At 35.3% G+C, this 18,492-nt stretch overlaps 1 protein-coding gene across 1 annotated transcript in view; it reads left to right on the top strand.

Moving 5' to 3' along the window:
• The window catches only part of LOC143912394 (uncharacterized), a 30,200-nt gene extending 11,708 nt beyond the window's left edge, over positions 1–18,492 (top strand). The window contains exons 4-5 of the mRNA XM_077431672.1: positions 2,859–5,791; positions 18,390–18,492. Coding sequence (XP_077287798.1) covers positions 2,859–5,791; positions 18,390–18,492 — 3,036 coding nt within the window. The remainder of the gene's footprint in view (positions 1–2,858; positions 5,792–18,389) is intronic.

Genomic DNA, 18,492 nt, shown 5'->3' with positions numbered 1-18,492 from the left:
CGCTTTATCTCAAATGACCGGGTTACACTTGAAATTATATCGCAATTGTAGAGCGTTGTGTTCGGTTCGCGGATGAAATAAAATCACGTGGGAAAATGCATTTTTTCTTTCGAAATGCGCACGTGAATGCAAGTCATATTGGGTTTTTTGTGCTTTGATTGAATATTGTAAAAATTCGAAAATATTTACTCCCAGGCTTGATTGAATCTATGAAATTTTCACAATTACTGTTACTGGGCTAATTTCTGTTTTTTACTTTTATAATATAATAAATATACAACGTAAATTAATTTTTTACACATACATATATGTACATAACCAGCAGCATGGACTATTGGTTAGCATATATTTAAGTCCCACTGGTTGTTGCTGGCCAAACCTTGGTTTATGATTCCAGGTGGAACGTTTCCTATCAGAGTTTACCAATTTTTCTGATTTTCATTGAAACGTTTCCAAAACATTGGTAACCTTTACCAATTTAAATGTCGCGCAAATTTTCGAGTTTTTCAGCATATCGAAATTTGATGTATATAAAAAAAATGTAAGTTTATCAAAAATTTATCCATTGATGTTGCGCTATTAAAATGATTCTAAAAATTGTATATCGACGTTTGTTATTGGCCAGAAAGGCGCATTGGTATATACATATATATTCCTGGTATATACGTATATGTATGTCTGTAAAATAAAAAATAAATATATTTAGAAACTGGTATGGAAAATCTGTAGACTTATTAGATATTCATTCAGTTTAAGAGTAAAATTTTCTTCACTGCTTCGACTTCACGTCTTCAATACTTCATACTTTTAAACTAGTACACCAAATGATTATAAAAATCCTACAACAGAACTTTGATACAATTAGAAAGTACCGTTGAGCAGAAACAACTCCTAATATTAAACAAACTATATATATTGGCAAATGTAGAAATTTTGGATGATTTAAAAAAAACTCTAATTATAAATATTGCCTTATTCGAATGATTATAACTAGAGTACGGATAGCCAAGGTGCCGCTCATTGTTCAATTGTTGTAAATGCTTTGTAAAAAAGGTTCGGCAAACCTTTAACAATGCATTTACAACATTTGAACAATGAACAGCACCTTGGTTATCCGGGCTTTAATTATAACTCATCAACCAAATTATTTAAGTATTGCTTACAGTTCTTTAATATTAAAGTGGTTTATATGTAAATCCACAAATTTTAGCACTCGATTGTTAGTACAATAAGTAAGATTTATATATTTATTTATCTAAAGTTTGGGCTATTGTGACATTACAGGAATTCCTAATGCAAAAATTTGACATAATAAATAAATAAATATTTATGATCAAAAATATGACAGAAAAGAAACAAAATAATAAACTATACAGAAATTAAATACATACAATTCATAAAAAACAAAAGTTCTAACAATGGAATTAGTCACACAATATATATAATATATGCATAATAATATTTAAATATACGGAGAAAAATTAGGAATGTCTATTATCAACAGTCGGCACCAATATATGTATGTACGTATTTACTTAAAGATATATTTTATGGTACTCTTTTTATTGGGGAAAATGTTTCCTTAAATTACCTAAGGCATTTTTTTATAGACAGTATCGAAACGGGTCTAAACATATTCGATTTAGTCATGCATGTCCTTAATGTAGACTAATACGATTAAATGATAATAAACCTTTGGTTCAATGCCTTTGATTCAAGTACATAATTGTATGTATTTGTACTTTTAGTATGCACACCGTTCAATTGATGTGAAATCGACGTTCACGACAGACATTGTTTTGCATACATATTACACGTTACGATATTAGTCGATTATAACCGTAAATTTTCTAGGTTTATTTTAAGTGTTTCAGCGTTTTCCCTCATCACTTTCACGAGGCAGATCAGTTGCATTCATTTGCAATATATGTATGTGTACGAGAATGTAATAAGATGCATCGGTGTGTGGACAACACGATAAGGGGAGCTGGTCTACCCGTTCGTTGAAATTTCCCTAGAACTATTCTCGTCACACGACTCGTTATTGCTCTTTGACCCTACTAACCCACCTACATAGTCTCGGATCTTCAGCTATTTTCAATTTCACTAAAGCGTTAGTGTGTCTCCGGATGTAGTTGTCCAAGAAAGTGTTTAATTGCAAGCGAAACACGTCCACCAGATATTCCAGTTTCAGCGCGACGACTATGAAAACGGCATGTAATCTAAGCATACACACACATTATAACAGTTTGAGACGTGGCGATTGTGCAATGAGTTTAATTAAATTATGATAATAATAATTGGACGGTGTTGTGTGCGACTCACACGTACGACTTAGTTCAATATATATATCTAGAATTAATTTCTTTTGCATCGCTACATTGCATTTCAGCACGACGCTCTATTTGCTGAACACGCTTGCTCTTCTTCAGTCATGTTTTTTTTTTAATATCGGATTGAAATTTATAGCATAAATCAATGCAAACAATACTAACCGATTGCATGGTCATGAAATGGCAAATCGTACATACATACATACACTTTCACATAGAAACAATCGAAAAAATAATACCGTCAATCCGTTTCTTTTTTTATTGGAAACGGTATGTGTGAATTTTTTGAAACAATTTATGTATAAAAAGAGACAATTCTATGTCTCCACTATAGACAGATATATGTATGTACAAGTGGAATCACGACATAATTTGTCCTCTTAATGAAGTTTTCTCTGTCGAGAGGCTGACGTTCGCCAATGTTGACTAGAAAGTTTCTGCCAGGTTCAAGCCTCATCGTCATTTCATTATAAAATGTCAAATTATGAATGAAAGTATTCACACATGTTTCTATTTGTGTTTCAGATGGCGGTCAAACCACCGATTGTACTGTTCGTAATAGTGCTCTTCATCGCTATTTCGGCCGCGTTGGCGAACGAAGATCTTAATAAAAATGGAACGTCATCGAAGATCATAACGAAGTCGCGAAAGTTATCACCGAGAACGACGCGGACCGAATTGAAAGTATCCAGAAGTTTGAATCCGGACGATATGCAAACGTTGAACGTTTTGACGAAATCGGGTCAAGTGGCTCAACTGATCGTCAAGAAACGAGATGAAAAATCAGCACCCATAACTCCTCCTCCTACTGTTGAGTCTGAAAATAAAATTTCTACGACTACGCAAATGGCTTTGAACAATACGCTTACCGAACCAAAAACGGAGAAAGCCTTCATTGCATCTCAAAGATTGTACCATGACGATTTTCAACCGATGAGTACTGGATACTTCCAAGGGCGAACAATGTCGCAAGTTTCGAAAGAAAACGAAGACGATAAAGGTAGCAAATACTACACGACGAAGCAAGGCGGCGAAGATGAATCCGTGACCGTTAAAGCTGAATATGGAAATTGGTCTCCAGTTGCCGTTATACCGGAAGACAGCTTCGATAGCGAAAGCGAATTGAAGCACACTCGAACAGAGTCACAACAAAACGACAATGTTAACAAATTCAACTCGCCAGTGTATATTACGTCAACGAGTTACGCTGAAGGGCGTTCTCAATCGAGAGTGCTCGACTCGGATTACTCGAGTATTGTTATAAAGAACGACAGAAATCCGGTCCATATCGAAGTTGTGAGCACCAAAGTCAACGAAGACGAGGGTCGAGCCGGAGGTGTACCGAAACCAGTTTACGTGCAATCCGAACCCATGTACATAAAAGGGAAATCGAACTTAGACTTCAAACGCGGCAAATCCATAATGAAGATAGGGGATGATGGAATTCCGGAAATACACGGCATCCGCGTTCCAGACGATGAATCAGACTTGAAAGTGTGGAGGAACGCCAGGGTAATCAACGGAGAATTGATGCCATATCCTGTTGGATACAAACCATCGGCAGCTTATCCATCGAGCGACCTCAATTTAGATCCAAACCCCAACATAGGACCTTTCATGAAAGAGGACAACTTCCCCGAACAAAAAGGGATCGGACCGTTCACAACCGATGATAATTTACACCGTGAGAGTCTGCACAATAGAGAAAACATCGGACCATTCATGACCAGCGACAATCCTACCTACAATTTGAAGAATAAAATAATGGGAGACTATTTGCGCAAAGGCTACGGACCGTTCACGAAAACCGACAATTCCAGAGTAGCCAATTCCAAATTGATTGAATACATCAAACAAATCAACGATCACGAGTCTAAGCGGGACTATTTCGGCGCTAGGAGTTCTAGGTCTGAAAAAGATGATTATGTTAAATTTCCTGACAGTCAATTGCAGAGGAGGATGCTTCAACATCCTGGAAACCCGGTATATCCCCCGTCTCAAATGTACACGCCTAAGAACGCGCAAGTTTCGTCTGTAGCATTCAACGAAGGTGTTAGAAATCCAGTTCTTCAGTATGCGCATCCGGAACTCGGTGTTCAACCGGCTAAAACAGGTCAAAATGAAAAAAAGGAGACGAAACCTCAAAAAATAGTCTACTATTCGCAAGATCCTCATAGCGATCGTTCACCTTTTGCCGTGGAGCCTGCAATGTCAACTACTGAAAGTTACTCCGACGATCATTTAATCAAAGAAAGTTTCAGACACAATAAGTATTACGACAACACGGACTACAATCTAAACAGATTCAACTATTACAGACCGGATTATCCTAAATATCCATACACTTATGGTTATATGAAGAGAGCGCCTGAACAACCGTTGTGGCGCAGAATAACAGATTCCATGAAAGATACATTTCAAAGTGGAATAGAAACCGTGCAACAATTCACAAAGCCAGTATTGGATATGACGAAACCTATATTTGAACCTATCGCTCAAGCCACGAAGCCAGTACTAGAACCGTTGATGGAAGCCACACATAAAATATCGCAAAATTTAGGATTCTCAATGTCGCCAAGACCTTATTACGGACACGGCTATTCAGCTCAAGATAAAATTGGAACAGTAGCTGCTGGTAGCTCAATTATATTACCAGCTTTAGGATTGATGGCTGGAGGAGCCGCATTAGGACTCGGAGCAGTTGCCGTTGGTAGATTTTTAGATATCGACATGATGAGAAGTGCTGGTATGAACGAAGACACTATAAAACGACTTCAAATGGAGCATAAACGATCTCTTGATCATTACAACTTCATGAAAGCTCAACGATACCGCGATGCCGACAGAGACATGCTAATGAAGCAAAGAATCTACAACGACAATGTAAAGATGCCGAGTGAAAATGTATTCGTAATAATGGAAGCGCCGAAGAGCTTGTCGACTCAAAGAAGATCAAAGCGAAATATAGATCCTTTGAATAACGTCCAGGATGACTCTCAAATCAATCAGTCGTCGCAAGAGGAACAGGACTTCATCCTGACCAAAGATTACAGCAACTTCTTCGGTAAAAATGACAAATTCGATCAGTATTCAGACGTCGTCGATGTATACAATGCTCCTCAAGACATGACCAGCCAAGAGATCTTATCGAACGTCCACAAAATAATCGATTACACAGACACGTACGATAGCGTAGATACCAAAAGACACTCCGTGGAAAAGCGGTCTATAGAATCTGATGATTTTCACGAAGATGATAAGTTTATGGAGCAGTTGGTTCAAAACATAGAAGGCGATACGAATGCGCAAGGTTTGACGAGTGATGTTTTAGCTCACATACACAATACTGACTGGTCGAATACGCCTTGCGCTAAAAAAACTTTCTGCGAGGTGATGATTGCACAATCCCCCGACGAGCTTTTCCAGATGGAGAAGAAAATGGATTCGTTCTTGAGAATGTGAGTTGACAATTTCCTTATCTTCGCTTTTGGGTTGATCTTTTAGTACAATTATCGATGGCGTGAGAAATGGGTGACACAATCGCCTATCAAATTACAACAATGAAATCTATTGTTGTATCGTTTCTATTATAATTCAGTTGAGATCTTGTGTTTAGAGGCTTTTCAGCGCACTAGATCACCCCGTTCACAGTTAGGCGTGTACGGCGTTCATTGCTCGCGCATTTCACACACGATAAATAATTGTTTTGGGAAATAATGCGATGGAATCGTCAGTTTTGACGACTGAAAACGTTCGCAGATCGAAAATTCGATTAATGGAAAGCAAACGGTTCATGTAATTAATGTATTCTCGAATTAATATTTATAAATTGTAACTTTCATCTGAAGTCCATTTTCTCTCAGCACAAAAAACGTCGTATGTACATTTTTTTTTGTTGTTTTTAACCGCTTGTCGTTGTTAGTCGAGGCTGTGCAATGATTGTAGTATGTATGATAAAAATTTTTATGAAATAGATGAAATGACATCTACCTGAAGTACTTTGAAAAAGTTGTTTCTGTTTCTGTCACTGTTTTGCTACCTTGAATAGAAAAATAATTTATGATAATTGAGATGAATTACATTGTTTTATAAATACTAATTTAATTCCGTTTGAAACTTACTTGCAACCATACAAATATATAGCCGTGGACAAATGTATTAGGCCACTTGTGAAAAATAATTTTAATCGAAAATATTCGCAATTCCTCTATTGTTTAGCTTAAGTTTTTCTTTATACAAAACTGTTCATTTTATGCAAATCATTGTTTCGAAAGAAATGATTTCATGACGATTTTTTTCGTTTCCGTTTCCATTGTTTTTTCTGCATGCATCTTTTTTAATTGAATAATGCCAAAAACACGGGAATCAAGTAAACATAGAACTGGGCTCAAATCATTTTAATACATTTCAAGGGTCGGGATTGCTAAAAAATTCCGAAAAACTTAAATTATCTTGATGTAGGGTCCAAACGCAATTAAAAGGATACAATAACATTGGTTCTAAAACAATTGATCAAAAACGGAATGATTATGGATCTCATTTTAACGTCCATTCTTTCAAAATCCTAAAAACGGACCTTCTAAGCTAGCTGGAGAAGTAAAAAGGGAATGAAATATAAAATTTTCTTCGCGAATCTTAAGAAGACGTCTGATAAAAACTAGGGCTAAACAATAGAGGAATTTCTAGTAAGATGCAATGCAAGTAGTTACTGTTTCGAATACCTGAGTATTTTCGGTTAAAATAATTTTCGACAATTGGCCTTGTACAATTTGTCCACGGTTGTGTTTGCCGATTTTAATCATGACGTGATTTCCTGACTTGTTTGAAATATAATATTTCTAAATAACTTAATATTTTAATACCATTCATATATTAGCCAGCAGTATGGCTCGTAGTATGGCCAGCAGTATAGCTATTTAATACCATACAAATTATATATAACCAGCAGTATGGCTCGGTGGTTGCGTTTATGTTTAGCACCGAGAGATTACTGGTTTCGATTCCACGCTAATCTTTAAAACTGCTGGTTGGACTTGGATATTTGTGACTCCAAGTCGATCGTTTCTTATCAGAGTTGGCCAATTTATCTGATTTTCATTGTTGAAGCGGTTCCTCAAATTGGCAATAAAAAATCATCCTACCTGCTGCTGTCACAAATATCTGAATTTGATTTATGTACAATATGTAAAAATGTATGTACAAGTCTAAATCCATAGACGTCGCAATGGATTAATTTCATGTTCTTCAGCTTCACTGAATACAGTTATTTATGTAATAAAAATGCTTCAATGTCAAGGAAGGCGCTTTGGGGTCTACCTGTCGGCTTTCCTGGTATACATACATATATCTATGTAAAAATAAAATAAAATATTGATAGTGACTAAATTCATACTCAAAATAATTAACGTGGACAATCTTCATATTACGATGGCCATTCCCACTTAAATTTATTATATTATTCGTATAAATAGAGGGCTACCGGCAGTTAGTGTTAGCTTTGTATCAGCTGTTATCAGCTCATTACTAGTTCAGTGATGTGACCAGTTGCACTGCGCCACACGACCGGCAATCCCTCTACCACTTTAAGCCGTAATAAAGGAAAGTAAATCAAAAGCAAAGGAATATTATTAATCATTGCCACTTATACATTTCTCCATGACGTATCCAAGGTTTGAACTTGAGATATTTTAGTGAGTTGATCTGGTTGTTGGCCACTATTTTACCACCAAGTTTATGAAATTGGTGGGAAGATTTAAATTGATTTAATTGTAAATTGATTTTTCGGCGATGAATCTGTGAATGATGTCACATTTTCGCTGATATCGAATTGTACTTCAGGACTTGGGAGGGTTAACGGCGACGGGTAACGACCGATTAGCTGAGATAACGACTAGCGTTTAACGTCTGGGCGGGTAAATAATAATAATTGGGCGCGCGCATCAATCGAAAGTAATCGTTGAAAATGGCGACCGAGTGAAAACGTGCACTTATCTCAACCGAGACGAAAGTGATCTTCGGCAGCGGCTCTAACGAGGTTAACAAGCGAAGAATGCGTTTCCATCAAATTCCACCAATACGAAATTGAATACACATCTCGAAAACATCGACGCTGTTCGACCCATCCGTTAATATCATCAAATATTTTAAAAAGCTCTAATGAAATTCCACTATTCAGCTGGATTCGACACGCTGATTGATGATAAACTCATCCCGGATTTTAATTATCCGCAGAAATGAATCGAAATCGTATGCAATTGAACTTAATGAGTGGAAATTCGATTCGATACGTTGTGATGCAATTGTCGAGTTGAATAATTTTGAAATCTTGCAGTTTTGCGCGGCACTCGACAACAATTTCGAAGACGATGCACACGATTTTGTATCTTAAATTTATGCATGTATGCAGCATACATAATACACGCACCTGACTAAGGAGAAAGTGTTTTCCAATACTAAATTACGAGAGATGTGCCCCAGATGGTTAACTTTTGAAAAAATGCCGTCTGGCTCACATACATACGTACGTGTTCACATACCTTCGTGTTCGAGCGAACGGTACATATTTCGGGGACCTTCGAAAGGTTCGATTTTGATATCAGTTACGACACTTTGACGATGGTGTGGTGTCTAGTAGAGTTCTGTTCGATTGCTGTTGTAATAGCCGGTGACTATTTTTCTGTTTATTTATTATTAATAAAAAAAAAGAAACCCGACTAGTCGAGAAAAACTGGGCTACGAGTGTCAATGGTAAGAAATAACTTTTACGCGACGGCGGCGGTTTCACTTGTTGATTCTCACGTTGGTCCCTTAAAAGGTCACCGGTCGTGTTCCTGGAACAAGTTCTTGGAACAGAAGTCAGGAACCGGTAACCGGCTAATGCCACTTCCACTGTCTTCACACCGGGCGCAACCGGTCATGCTTTGTTTTCATTTTCTAATAAATTTTATCATTGTATGGGTGAGTTGAAGATGGAAAATAAAACTATATACATTCACATCTAATATAAAGTTTATGCTTTTCAAAGAATTTACTTTCAGTTGATGGAATTTTGACTTTAAGTCTACACTATCACTAAATTTATATGAAAAGTATTGAAGAAGACAACAATCCTTTCATATAAATGTATTAATGAACGCATGTATCTAATTTTTTTAATTGATTCGAAGTCGCTTGTGTATTAATCGAGTACCTTTTCCATTGACCATGCTCTTTTTATTACAAGTTTTTTTACATAACTCTTTTATACTTCACTTACGATTACAATTCAGAAAAAATATGCCTCTTATCCGATCGTTTTCATTCTTTGCCATATTGCTCATTTTGGTCATCAATATAAGTAAATGTATCCTCCGCCATTACGATTGAGAAAAAATATCGTTTTAGACGCGTTTGAAATTAGAATTTTTTTAAATAGCTATGAATTAATATGAAGGTACTATTAAATAAGCGATTTAATTATATAAATAATGTGTTAGAGTATAGATCCACAGTATGCTCTTCTTTTAATTTAAATCATTCTTAATCCTTGGGAAAAGTTATAAATAAATATACTAAACATATTTTTTTTATAACTCTTCCATGCAATTTTTTATTTTATTTAAAAATGAATAAACTTCGTGGTAGAAGAATTATCAATGATTTGATTTTTTTCTACAAAATTGTCAATTCTCTTGTCATTCTATGTGTATTTCAAAAGTTCCTCTTCGCATTACTTGATCTCCGCAGTTATTTGAAAACGATAGTAGTTCTTATTATAGCTATTATCACCGTATGTGTTTATGTTTTCTGTATTTTATTAAAAGCCTTTTTATAGGGCGTAAATAAATAAATAAATAAATTAGAATACATTACAAACTACATAAAACTCGGATTTATTGAATTCTTTCGTACAATACTAATAACTTAAAATAATACGATATATAAGAACGCTATAAATGCTGTAAAAAATCTAATCATATCAAATACATTTAAAAAAAATCATACAATAATGTATTATGTTTTTTTTAATATAAGAGTATACATTTTGCTTTAAATAATTTTCTTTTTGAATCATAATTTATTTAGATAGGATCATTATAATTTTATAATTAAATATATTGCAAATTTATACTTCAGAAAGTTGTTCTAATTGGACTATATGGGGTAATCTTTTACCGTTGCGTCAATCATATTTTAGATACTGTTAAAAGGTTTAAATCACACGTTTCCACTAATAAGTTTAATTAAGAATTTTCTCTTTTTTTTTAAGCGAGCAAATTTTGCAACAAAATTGCGTGTGCTTCAAATTTTTGCGTAATAACGCAGAGAATAGACAAAATAGAAAGTACCTGTCCGTTTAATGATGGCGATCGTGCGTATTCGTAACGAAACAAAAGTCCATTCATCAATTAAAGCGAGAAAAACAAAACAAACGTTGAGTTTCTTTGATTTGAAATACAATTAACATTCGTCGGAAAAAATTATATAAAGAAAAAGTTTCTATGACATTGAGAGTTCGTCGGCTTATGACCTAGAAAATGTTTGTTTTTTTTTTTTGTTCTTCTGTTGTTTATCGCATTGCACTTGCGCGTGAAGTCTCACAACAAATATTACACTTGTCTCGTTTTTTGAATGAATTTCGACATTTTCAACATTTCAATTATAATTCCTCGGTATAAGAAGCTCATAAGTGGGTCAGGCACGCGATGTCAGTGACCCACATCGGATGTTTTGAGACCTCGACCGAACAGGTAGGTCTCTCGGATGCCACGAAACCATTGTTTTGACCCGAGCTCAGACAGGTGAGATTCGAATCGAACGTTTCGCAAGACCATATCGAGTCGTAATTAAAGCAGCGTCTTCCTGTTTAACTAATTAAAACCACTTCGGTGGTCCACACGCTTCTCGAAGCTGAATGAATTCAATTAAAGCGCAGGAAGTCACCACGAACTCCACGTACGATCTGTGAATGAATGATATTTTGACTTTTGCTTTCGTGTCCGTTTATGGTAGACGCACTTTCCAACGGTTGCCTTAATTGTGAGCCCTCTTCGATAACCGCACTTCCTGTGTCCGATTTTGGTCGCTTATATAAAGCTGACCGTGTATAGGAGCGGTCTTCTTTTCATTCATGCCTCCTTTGGTCAATTTGTTTGATTTGAATCTTCGTAATTTTGGCTGGTCTCGAGAGTGTGGTGTCGAATGTAGGTTTCAAGTTCACTTTCTTCCACGTAATAATAAATTTCTTGCGGTTCGAGTGCGTGAGGTCCGAGACTCGTTAAGCGAGGCCGAGCGGTAACAATACATTCCTCCGGGGATTTCACTTCTTGTGTCGGCTTTTTGCAAGGATTCTTACATTCTTGCGTTGCGCACGTAAATGTCAAGATACGATCGATCGTAAAAGATCTCAAAGTCGATCCTTTATTGGAATTGTATGTATATTTGCGTTGCACAAACTGGTTTTGATCATAACACAGTACGCATCGGATCGGATCAGATGAATATGCAGTATCTATCCTCCCGATTGGATCGAAATACTCTAGTTTTTCACATTTTCAACAGCTCTGGAGTTTTTAAACTTAAATTATAAGAGTTTTTAAGGTTAGATGTACATATCCTTATATAAGAAAAATCACAAAACTTCATCTATTGATACTTTGTAGGTATATACATATGTATTTATACATTTTTTATTTACACTTTTACCATATTGATATAACAGAATAGCTCCAAGTCATTACTATGGCTAAACAAAATAAATGAGAGTGAAATAAGTAACTGTTATAACTGTTTAGCCTGTGAGTTATTTAAGGGTGGTAGAAATATATTTTTAGCCAGCTGTCATTGCTTCAATCTGACACAAGATTCCGATGTAATTTTTAATAAGTTTTTTAATGATTAAACTCCTCCAGTTTAATTCTTAAGTATATTTTTATTCTTACCCTGCAATGGAACTAGGGAATGAAAGCTGTCCATTATACAATGATAAATAAATTCCAGGATTAATATTATAAACATATGTATATATGTATGTATATATCTATGAATCCAAATCAGTCTTTAGTATGAATTCCAATTTATTTAAAACGACTTTTTGTTAAATGATGCAATATATTTTTCAATATTTTCTTTAGAAAGCAACGAAAAACTGTTTTTTTTCAAACTATTTAACTATAGAAGATCTTTCTTCTGACCCTTAATGGTTTCGTACCCAGTTTTGTATAATGAATTTTTGTTAAATGATGCAATATATTTTTCAATCTTTTCTTTAGAAAGCAACGAAAAACTGTTTTTTTCAAACTATTTTACTATAGAAGATCTTTCTTCTGACCCTTAATAGTTTCGTACCCAGTTTTGTATATTGAAAGACGTTTACCAATATCCATCTGAATATCTCAAGCTTCTTATTTCATAGTCATTGCAGCTTTAATATTCGAATTAATAAGTTTCAATTAGTTAAAGCTACATTCAAAATGTGCTTTTGGGATATTTTGTGGTCGTATACTTAACATGTGACCCATCACGTTTCGAGCAAACGAATCGATTAAAAAAAAAAACGTAAAACAGACGAAGAAGAAGCCCATGGTAAGTAGCGTGAATCATCCAAGATACAATCGTATTCGATGGGTCAAAATTTGAATGCTTTATGGTGTGGCTTTCGAACGTACCGCCATTAAATTTCAATCGTGAATAAATGTACATACATTTTTTCTTTTTGTGTTTCAAAAAGCCCATGTAATAAACGACATACGTAACTTTCTTTCGATAAAAACTCGATTTCACGGACTCGGGGGTCCGACCGTGAATTTTCCGTTTAGATACGTATCGAATGCACGAGCCGCTGAACGAATTTCGAGACCATATTCTTATATTATATATTTACCGGATTTGTTCAGTTCTTGGTTGACAATGTGTGTGTGTAATAACATGGCGATTTTTCGCGATAAAAAATCGAAAGTGAACGGTCGCACTCGGCCGAATTGTCTATTAATGAAAACGTTTTCCATGTGAATACTCGTGTAATGAAACTGTTTCGTAATTTCATTAATTAGTATACATATATCATCGCGAAGCGAATACGTACACTTGCCCACTTATCCAACACGCGAATTAGAAAGTGTATGATACACATTTGCATAAATATTTATACCCGACTATATAACTCTATGATATTTGTTCAATTTGAATCGAATGTGGAGAAAATCGTGTGTTGTTCACGTCATTCCTTACATTCGTATGCTACATCTTTAGTTTATTTAAGTACTTTATAGAAAGTTGGATTTGAATACCGAACAGGATTTATAAGTAATGAGAAATCGTTCGTCATACATACGTATATACTTTCTTTCATTGTAGTGTTTTTTTTTTTTTTAATGTAATGTACTTTATTCTGCATTATTTTTTTAATTTGTCTCATCGTTAATGATTCGTGTTTTTTTTTTCGCTTCCATTTCGATCGCTGATTAATTGCATCCTCGAATTAATTAAACTCGCCGCGTGTCGTCTAGAGAAAATGTCAACTTGACATTTAATAAATCGGCCGCCAGTTTGCAGTTTGAAAACTGGAGCAGATCAAGTTCGCAATGAGATGCGTCGCATATTTTAATTGAAAATAAATCTTTGGCGAAGAATCGCACGTTTTTGGTGGCCGGGTCCGAATTGTGATCAATTATTTCCGGCCGTTGAAATGATGGAGTCTGCGAGCGAAAGTGGAGTTTGGACTCACCTTTAGCGCGACAGGTGAGTTCGCGGCTTCATTCAAAACACCTGTCCTCTGACTCAGGTTCGCACTCGGGCGTTGGCCTTATGCAAAAAAATAATAATAAAAAATACGCCACACACGTTTCACTCCATCCTGTATGAGCAAAAGATGAAGCACGTGGCTGGCAGGAAGCGCTCGAGGCGTTCAGTCACTCTGCGATAAAAACATTCTTTCTCTACAACAACTTAGACGTGTCAAAATAAGGAATTGCAAAAAATAGATGTCGAGAATAGCGTATGTTTAAATTTGTCTGTGCACACACACGAGCGACAAGAGCGTAATGTGCATACTAAACTTACAGTTTATAGTCTTGATAGTAAGTGATTACCGGATGATAAGTGGGTTGCCATTTGAATTACACTCTCTCTCTCCCACTTTCTTTTGTAGATTATTTGTTTCTTTTTACATATGCATGGGGAATCTAACAATGTACTTGCTCGTATTTAAACTATGTACATAGAATCGTTTTGCCCTTATGAAATTTTCTCACTACATATACATATATAGCCAGCAGCATAGCTCGGTCGTTAAGCTTCTGCTTAGCGTCAAGAAGGTGCCGGGTTCAATCCCTGAATGAAAATTAATTTTTCAGAGTATGCTGTTGGTCAGACCTGGATTTGTGACTCCAGGTCGATCGTTTCCTATCAGAGTTTACAAACGGTTCCCGGAAAAAAAATTGGCTAAAAATCCTTCCTACCTACTATGTCACCACTATTTGAAGTTTGATTGATGTACAATAAAATTTATGTACAATTCATAGATGTTTCGTTAATTTGCGAGTTTTTCAGTGTCTCGCAATTCAACGACTTGTAATAAAAATGCTGCATTTGTATTTGTAATTGTAATTTGTAATTGGCCAGGAAGGCGCATAGGGATTTACCTGTAAGGTCTTCCTGGTATATATGTAAATAAATAAATATATTAGGGGTGACCGTAAAAAAGTCGAAAATGTTCGTTTACCCTGCACGTGTATGCAGTTTGATGTGTATTCAAAAATTAATTTCACCATTCAAATGATGTTTTATTGACGTAGAACTATGTATGCAGAGAAATGTTATAATAATAGAAGTGCCTTTAAGGTCTGAAAGCACTATGCGTCAGTCGATTGCTACGACACGACACGACACGGCAAAGTTGATACAAAAGGCAACTCTGTCGCGTGATGTCTCATACAATTGAGTGACCGTGAAAAAGTCGATGTGAAAAAGTCGAAAATATTCGTTTATCATGCATACATATGAAAAACGGTTAGTATATATGTATGTATATCAGTGGCGTGCGGTAAAAATCTCTCTCCCCCCGTCGTACATCCTCACTTAATTTGCGCGAGCAGGATACAACAGGAACAAGAGGAACGGGCTTTTCCTCCCGTATCCTGCGCGCGCACATTAAACAAGGCTGTATGACAAAAAGAGAGATAATTTCACCGCATACCACTCATATATTTTATATATACATAGTACCGTTTACCATGCACCTTTTTTTTGATCTTTCGACTTAAGATCTTTTGATTTTCGATCTTTGCCTTCCGATATTTTCTTTTTCGACCTTTTCACTTTCGGTGCCACGGGGTAGACCCATATATTAGGTATTCCCGGAATTATTGTCGTTTAATAATATGCAATTTTGATTCGGTCTCTTTCGGTTCGTTGACAAGTGAAGACGTGACTTGTGTTTTTTTTCCTTCTTCTGGATTCGTTGCGTTCCTTTTGAACAAAAAAAATCTTTTGTACCCCATCCACAAAAAATGATAGAGACGAGTCCATCAGAAGCTCATTTAATGAGCAGTATGCAATTGTTGTTTCACGCGAAAAAAAGTGCCGAAGAGGCTTCAAAATTCATTTGCGACCAGAGAAATGTAATAATAATAGAAGAGCCCCTTACGAATAAATAATTTTTGTCAATATTTCCCGTTACGTCTCTATAAATACGCTGCAACGCACAGAATACAATCGGATCAATTTACTTGTATCCCATGTTGTTTATTGTGTGTTTTTGAATGCATTGTGCAATTTTTACCCATTCTTGCTCATCTTGCGAGTAATATAAACAAACAGAGAAGTTTGTATCGGACATACGTCGAGCACCAAGCGTCAAATACGACTGATGCTAAAATTATTTAGGAATGTCTGTGGACAATCGTCACTTGACAACAATATGACGCCTAAAGCCACTTCTATTAATATAACATTTCTCTGTTTCCGACATATACGGCGATATACTGGATATAATAGGTATATTAACCAGCAGCGTGGTCTAGTGGTGAGTATTGAAGTATTTCATGCTTGATGTCACGGGTTCGTTTCCCACTAAGAGTCTCGTTGTTGGTCAGACCTTGGTTTATCGAAGTCGATCGTTTCTTATCAGAATTTGCCAATTTTTCAGATTGTCATTGAAACAGTTCCTGTAAATTGGCTTTTCCTTCCCAATTTTCTCTTGCAGCCCTTGAGTTGTTGTTAGATCTCTGATTTCGCCAGATTTCTCACCATAGATGTCTCTGTGGTTGTTTATCGAATGTAAAAATTCGTATTGTTACATGAAAAATGTTATTAATCGTATTTATACGATGTTTGTAATATCTGACCATAGATATTACAAACATCGTATTGTAATATCTATGGGTATTGTTTCGATTTACATGTGTATGTATGTAGTAATTATGTATGTATATGTCTCGTTAATTATGAGTTTTCAATGTCTTGTAATAGATTAGCCATAGTGACGACCTGGAGCTCATCTGTAATGTCACTATGGCGAAAGTTCGCCTACTTCGATTGATAAAACTTTTCTTAAGTCAAATAGTTGCATTAATTCGTCTTCTACGGTTTTTAATAATAATCTATTTCTCTCATTTCTCCAGGTTGCTCTCATAAGACTAAATATTCTTTCGCAAATTGCAATGGAATGTATAGGTAGAATTTAGATGTGGGCCACAATTTTATACAAATTATTGCAAGCGGAATGATCTTTAAAAAATATTATCCATTTCTCATACATTGTTTTTTTCTCGATTACCACAATGAAAATTTGTTTAATAAACAGACATCTTCGTATGGACGGTCAATTTTGTTGATACTTCAATTGAAGAAAATTTGATTTTCATGTGTGATATAAGGACAAGACTTTAAGGCATTGAAATTTGTTACTTTTGAAATTTACACAAATATGACACTTGCCAGATAATATACATATACGTAGAATAATATATGCATATACAAGAATATACTCCGAATAATACACACATTATATATAATATACGTACATACATATAATATATATGAAAACACTCTATGCTGTATAAAACAATGTATGAAGTATTCGCATTTTTATTGATTCATATATATTTAGTGGGAGAATTTTCATTAAAAAATATGTTATAATTATGTAAAACATAATGCATTTCTAATAATCGGTGACCCGTGGTCGTCAATCATGAAATAAATAAAAAAACTTTCGAACGAATTGTTCAAAGGTTATTCAAAATTATGAGCTTTTGAAATATTTGAATATCAATAGGCGAAAACATCGATCGGTGTTTTATGCTATTATGATTCTTTCCCACCAAAATACGGCATTGTATAAAAATTTGTAGGAAAAAAAGTGAAATTTTAGCGTTTAAAAAAAATGACGAACGTGCTTGGCATACTTTGCGAATCATTAAGTTTTACTTTCAAAATTTCAAGATTCATTAGACAATCCGTGTATTTTTTTAGCAATGAATAAAATATTGTAGAAAAAAGGCGATTTCATATATGCGAAATGCATTTGAACTTCAACAACGCATTAATTCCTACGAACATGACATGTAAAATTTCCATTAACATGATGGTATTTCAACTCGCCAAACATTTCGTATGGATTACGGTGGAAATAAAACGTTCACAGAATAAGTGTGAAACTGCTTGTTAAAATGACAGCAATCTTAATTAATAAATGTATATTAATTACACGTGATATGTATGCAAGTGCGAAAACTCGTATACGCGACGACGCAGAACGCACGATGATGATAAAAATAAATAAATAATACGAAAAATTATGTATACGGATGTGTCACACTTTTAGCGTTGAGATTTTGAATCAAAAGTGAGAGAATGAGCGGAAACCGAGATTTCAAAATATATAATTGGTTTGTCGTGTGGGGGAATCAGACCAAGGAAATTAGAAGACCATACACTTCAGACGGATCTGTAGGGAAACCACTCGCCATTAGCTCGGTACTTTTTGAACAGACGCCCTAGATTTTTTTCCGAATTCGACTTTTATGTATTGATTGACTTACGACGATATAGTAATTAATTGTTTCCTTTTTACAGGGTCCATCCGGCGGTGGCGAAATCAGTTTCGACGCACTTATCCGACGTAATGGCAGCCATCAAGAGTCATGACTGTTCGCAGTTCCAGTGTCATCGTACTTGA

Source organism: Arctopsyche grandis, chromosome 5 (assembly GCF_051622035.1).
Source record: "Arctopsyche grandis isolate Sample6627 chromosome 5, ASM5162203v2, whole genome shotgun sequence".
NCBI classification, from domain to species: domain Eukaryota; kingdom Metazoa; phylum Arthropoda; class Insecta; order Trichoptera; family Hydropsychidae; genus Arctopsyche; species Arctopsyche grandis.
The sequence above is the reverse complement of the archived record's forward strand: the minus strand, read 5'-3'. Positions and strand labels throughout refer to the sequence as shown.